General features: G+C 28.8%; 1 protein-coding gene across 1 annotated transcript; it reads right to left on the bottom strand.

The window, feature by feature from the left end:
* Positions 1 to 1055: 1055 nt before the first annotated feature.
* LOC121994008 (alpha-humulene synthase-like) lies at positions 1056 to 2285 on the bottom strand. Its single transcript, XM_042548206.1, has 3 exons — positions 2174 to 2285; positions 1761 to 1979; positions 1056 to 1183 (listed from the first exon to the last, which is right to left on the bottom strand). The coding sequence occupies exons 1-3, from the start codon at positions 2179 to 2181 to the stop codon at positions 1180 to 1182; spliced, it is 231 nt and encodes a 76-aa protein (XP_042404140.1). The 5' UTR covers positions 2182 to 2285; the 3' UTR covers positions 1056 to 1179.
* Between the last annotated feature and the right edge of the window lie 4080 nt (positions 2286 to 6365).

Genomic DNA, 6365 nt, shown 5'->3' with positions numbered 1-6365 from the left:
ACTGAACGATATATAAATACTACATAAATTTAAGTCTAGCTCTCTAAATAATTCTTGATTTTTAGATTGACAATAAAATAAAATGATTATAGAGTATGATAATCAAGCACTTAATTATTTTATTTAATACAATGTTACATGCATGTTACAATATAAGCCTTATACTTAAGGCATTCCAGTACTTCAATAACATACTATAAATCATCCAAACTCGATTTTCACTTTATTCAAATGTAGATTAAATGGCCTTAAATTGTGATTGGTCCGGCCTCTGATTATCATCACTGGCTAGGATTTGTAGGGTGTGACGCTCTTAAATAAGAACAGATTCAACCAACAATATATTGACATTATCTTTCGTTGTAGTTTTGGAATAGGTGTATGTGTCAATGTACTTGTAAAATTCTTCTATTACTCTTGAAAAGTTTACTATTTTTTCAATTAAAAGTAGAGGTACTTGTATTGGATTGAGGCATTCTTTGTTGTGATCCTTCCATGCATCCTCCACCATCTCCATAAGATTCTTATAAGCCTCTTTTTTATCTGTGGTAAACTCTTTCATATAACATTCTACAGTTGAAGCTGCATGTCCTCTTTGTTGCTCAAGCTGCAAAATTCCAAAAGAAAATCATATATATATATATATATATATATATATATATATATATATGAACATCTACCAAATAAATTAATTATCTGAAATAATCACCTCATGTGAAGTTACATCATCCATGAGTCTACCAATCATAGAGCTGGCTTTAATGATTTTGGGGAAGCTAGCAACCCACTCAAATATCTCCTTTGATGCCACCTGATCCATGCCTACATAAGATGCACATATAAGGAAACGATATGCAGCGGTGACTAGTGAGTTACTTAGATGCTCCTCTAGTGGGGGCACATATTTTTCAATGCCCCATTTGGCTTCTATAAAGTAAGACCTTGATAAAGCTTTTATCTATATAAAAGGAAATGATAAACTTAAATAGTTTATATTTGACAAGTTAAAAGAGACATTAATCATTTTTACAATGTACTTAAATATACCTCATCTTGGAGAAATGATATGCGGTATTTCTCATCACTTTCTAGTTCATTTTCAAATTCCTTGAAAGTCCTTAGTAACTTGAGATAGAAATCCTTTAAGTATTCTGGTACTTCATCAATGGCTTGAGGTTCTCACCTGAAATGAGCAAACTTAACATTGCATAATTGACTAACTATATTGTGACGATATCTTAAAGCTTTATAAAGAATATCAAAATTAGTTTGAAATAAATTAGAAATAATAACTATATACTTATTTGATGTTATATTGTTACATGTTTGTTGTTGATATCTAAACTTTAGATAATGATCAAAATATTAGTTGACGTACAGGTATTTTAAAGTTGTTTTGACAAGACAGAAGATGTGTTCATATCTCCTTTAATTGAGAAATAAAGTAGGTGCTAATGTGTTTTTTTAATCAGAAGTAGTCTTCATTGTTTTTTATTTTAAAGGAATATCAAGAATACATTTTGCTATTTGTTATAATAACTTACAATATTTAGCTCATAATTTTTTTTCCCTTTTCTTATGTTTTTAATTATTCTTTTATAATTAGATCAGTAATTTATCATTTTATAACTTTCAGTTTTTTGTTGATTTTGAGTTGAATTTATTTTTTCTATGATTCTTTATCATCTATGTAGACTACTCAACTAATTGCGATATTAAGCAAAATAGAAATGTAGCAAAGTAATGAATAGAATAGATACCTTTGAATTGCCTCAGTTAATAATTGGCTCTCTTGCAGTGTGCTATAATTATCATATATGTCATCCAAAAGTGACAAGAATGAAATAACCTTGGTACAAATTAATCTTGCACGAGAATAGTGAGGCTCAAAGTGCACAGTATGCATCCAATAATAACATTCCACAATTCGATCACGGGCAAAGTTTAGTGATTTAGCAAGTGCTAGATCATTCCACCATCTTCAAAAGATAGATAAGGAAATTAGTTTAAACCACAATCAAACATTTATTTAGACAAATAAATCATGTGAATTACTATAATATGTGAGTTTGAAATCATTTATTCAACTTCTTTGGCACTCACACAATTAATTCATGTAAAAAGATTTAAGTACTCTAATATTTCTTTATAAAAGAAACTTCAATTTACTTACATTGACATTTCCTTTAGTTCCTCTTGATGAAGAGATTGTAGTAGATTAAAATCCAACTTTGCAAACTCTAATATTGCATCATTTCGCCTTTCCTCCTCTTGATAAATAGGGATATATTATTCAAACAACTATTTTTTATTTAGAAATTGAATTGAATAATCTTAATTATTTCTTTTAAAAATTAATTGAATAAGCTTATAATGTCATAATACTAGAGGGAAGGGCAGTAATTATCCTACGGACTGATGAGAAGGTAGAATTGAGGAGAATATAAGTGAAGAACGTAACATGGAGAAAATAAAGAGAAGATTTGCCAAAAAAAAATGGAAAAAAAATCTCAATATATAAAAGTCATTTCCTATATTATACAGAAAGAAAAGAAATCCTTTCATAAAAATAAATTTTTTAATAGAAAGCTAAATTAATAAAATATGACACTAAATATTTAAATTATCCCAAATATCATAAAAAATGAAAAAAAAATAGAAGAAAAAAAATCTTGGGAGACTCTAAAAAAGACCTAAACGTCACTTTTTAGACTCGAAATTTAACGGTTATGAGTTCCACTATAATAAAATAAATCATAAAATTTTACATACGTGACCACTAACAGAGTCTAATTCAAATCCCGAGTTAAAAGTTATGATCATTTTAAATTTAAAGAATCATATTAGATTGATCGTCCTGCATCACAAAAAGAATATTGTTAAGGTAGTCTCACATACTCCACATACACATGAAAATAAATTAAAAGAATTGATTCCTTGACATATAAGAATTTGAATATAAAGTATGGATATCTATTTATTCATTTGAGATAAGATTATACGCGCGATGCTTTATGTATAGAAGAAAGGCTCGCGTGAGCATCAAAATGTATCTAAAATATTCATAAAAAATTAATATTTAAAAATAAATACTTTTGGTATATTTATATCTTAAAATTGTGCTATGAAGTTTTAGCATATCCCTAATGTTGTACATGAGTCGACAAATGTGTCAGACAAAACACCGAATACTGAGGGGAATTCTCTTTCTTCATAGCACATCTCTCATATTGAATTTACTATAAAGCATAATAACTTACCAACAAATACAACATTTGTTGCCCATCAAAATAGCAATAAAAATATTCCAAACTCTGTTACAAAACAGAGTTCGTCGTAGATGCATGAGAAATGATGCAACCAATGCTACAACGAAACCCTAGATTCATCGCAAATTGGCGATGAATCCATAGATTCATTGTAAATTGGAACAAAAATTAAGAATAAAAATAAATGTATCCAAAATTTGGTATATGGACCTAAAGAGCTCAGAATGATATGAAATCAATTTTTCTGTGTTCTTATCGATCTCCTAATAACATAAATGATCTCAAATATTAATTTCACCCAATATATTAAGATTAGTAATTATTTTAATAATAAATAGATTTTTCAAACTCATTCATGTTATAAAAATTATAGAAAAAAATATATTGGGTGGAATTGATATTTGAGGTGATTTATATCATTAGGAGATCATGAAATTTATTTTATGTCATTCTAAGATCTCTAGGTCTATCTTCTCGATTTAGTAAGTATTTATTTGTATTTTAAAAAATTAAACTTTTGTGACGAATCTATAAATTCATCGCCAATTGGCAACAAATTTATAGATTCATCGTAAATTGGTAAATTTTTAAAAATACAAATAAATGTGTCTTAAATTCAAAAGATAAATCTAGAGATCTTATAATGACATAAAACTAGTTCCTATGTGTTTGTATTGATCTCTTGATGATATAAATGACCTCAAACATGAATTTCATCCAATATACTGGGATCAATGATTGTTTAATATCAAAATGACCTTAACATTTTCAAATAATAACTTTTTTCACTAAGTCATTTGATTTATAAAGTCATCTAATTGATTTAACTATGAAACAATATATATTAGGTGGAATTGATATTTGAGACGATTTATATCATTAGGAGATCGATGTGAATAGATAAGAACTTGTTCATGTCATTCATAGATTTTAGGTCAAACATTGCCTAAAAACATATATAACCTACACACATCACACCCTCAAACTTAAACTTTTGCTTCTCGTCAAGAAAACACTGCAATAGATGTTTGTGGTTAAATAGTACATCGTAATCTCTAGCGAATTAGTTTAGTCCTATCAAATGAATTCACTAGTGAGCAAGATACAAAATTTATTTGAGTATGACCTAAGTAATAGTTCTCCATGCTCAGTGCAATAGCAATCTAAATTTATTAAGTTTCAATTCATAAGCCTAGTTAAGTCGTCATAAGATTGTGTTTCTTGTGATCCCAGCGATAGGCACTTACTTTCCACTTACATGGTTCATCTTTCTCAATCTACTAAGGGTCTCAAAGGCGTGCTCGATATCAAGATAAACATAGTAGTTATTTTTCCAATAACCTAACTCGATCTCAAAGGGATAACTCACTAATTTCCACTTATGATAACTAATTTTTTTTTATCTCTTATTCATTTTTTCATATTTTTTTTTCTCTAAGTGATTGCAAGGTGCAACACTTGAACACAAATGCACATGAATGTAAATGTAGAGATATTTTGATTTTTTTCAAATGAGCTAACAAGATTCGATCCTCATCTAGTAACCAAAATGTAGTTTGAGAAATCACCACATAAACACTAGTACTAATCAAGTTCTTTAAATCATGACTATTTTCAGAGTCATTAAAACACATAGGAGCAAGTTTAAGTATAGGGAGATCCTAAAATAAGGCCAGTACTTAAACTTTTATAGTAAAAACATTGCTCACTTCATACTAACATGGATAAAAAAAGATAGATCACTAAACATATTAGCACTATAAGTAACAATAAACCACATGAAATCTAGAACAAGCATGCTAGTATTTTGAAGTGAGGAACAAACAATCATGATGTGATGTATGGTGCAACTAGAAAAATTTTATTATGCAAAAAAATAAAAGAAATATGAAAAAACTAATCTAAACCCCAAAACAATACTAATCTAAACCCAATACATCCCCTAGACCTTAAATATTTCATTATCTCAATGAAAATAAGAAATATAGTATGGAGGAGGTTTTGAAGTAAGTGAAGTTACCAAGTGATGAACTATAAATGGATGTGTCATTCATATGCTTAAGATACCTCTCTATCTGGCATTAGTATTCCTCCACAACATGAATCCTATAAAATGAAGATAAACAAGAAAAATTATCTAAAGGATTTGGGTTATTTATGAAGAAAGAAAAGAAACTAGAAAGAAACTAAAAAATTAAATGAAAATAAGAAAGAACTTGGTTTGCCTCCTAAGAAGTACTTGTTTTAGGTTATTAGCTTGACCCCTTATTTGGTTTTTTCTAAATCTCGCTTTGGCCGGAGTAAGATACTTTCAAACTTTTATTTCAATGACCCATATTATTATGAAGACAGTTGTCATCATAAGAATAATATAGTGCAGTACCGCTCTCTCCATCTTCATCTCCTTGAAAGTTCTTTCTGGTAATCGGATATAGCTCAGATTGAACTTCCAATTTCCTGCCTTATGAAAACCTGCACACCCAAAAGAAAATCATACCTCCCACAAGCATGTTATATAAGATAGAACTATAATCATTTTGAATTTGACAGAGAATGTATCAAAAAATGAATTACACCCAACAAAATTAATTACAGATACCTCTATAAAATTTTTTAAAAGATCACAAGAAATACTAACTTTGCATTGCTGAAAGGTACCTGAAAATTCTAAACAAGCGGATGAGTCTTATTCTAGATCAAATAATGGTCCTAGCTCTGGCTCAGGTGGTAGTACAACTAAAAGTGATATTCTTAGGGTTCTATCATCTCTGTATAAGTCCCTACACTTTTATCCACAACTTGTTCAATTCTTGCCACTCTCATAGTATTAAGGGGTTGTGGGAACAAAAAAAAGTGATTCTTAAGATACTGCTTTCACAATACAACTCCTTACACTTCCTTCTAAAACATTAACATCATCATATACATCAAAGAATATATCAATATCAATATCATTAGCAAGAGAGTCAACAACTTGACTGATAGTTTTGAAATTATCATTCTCAACACACTCATCATCAAAAAATTTTATTTCATTGTAACAACCTTTAACCCCAATAGGTAAGTCTAAAAATTTATAATCAATTCCATCATCAC

The sequence above is a fragment of the Zingiber officinale genome, chromosome 6A, assembly GCF_018446385.1.
Source record: "Zingiber officinale cultivar Zhangliang chromosome 6A, Zo_v1.1, whole genome shotgun sequence".
NCBI classification, from domain to species: domain Eukaryota; kingdom Viridiplantae; phylum Streptophyta; class Magnoliopsida; order Zingiberales; family Zingiberaceae; genus Zingiber; species Zingiber officinale.
This window is presented reverse-complemented; position numbering and strand designations above follow the sequence as displayed.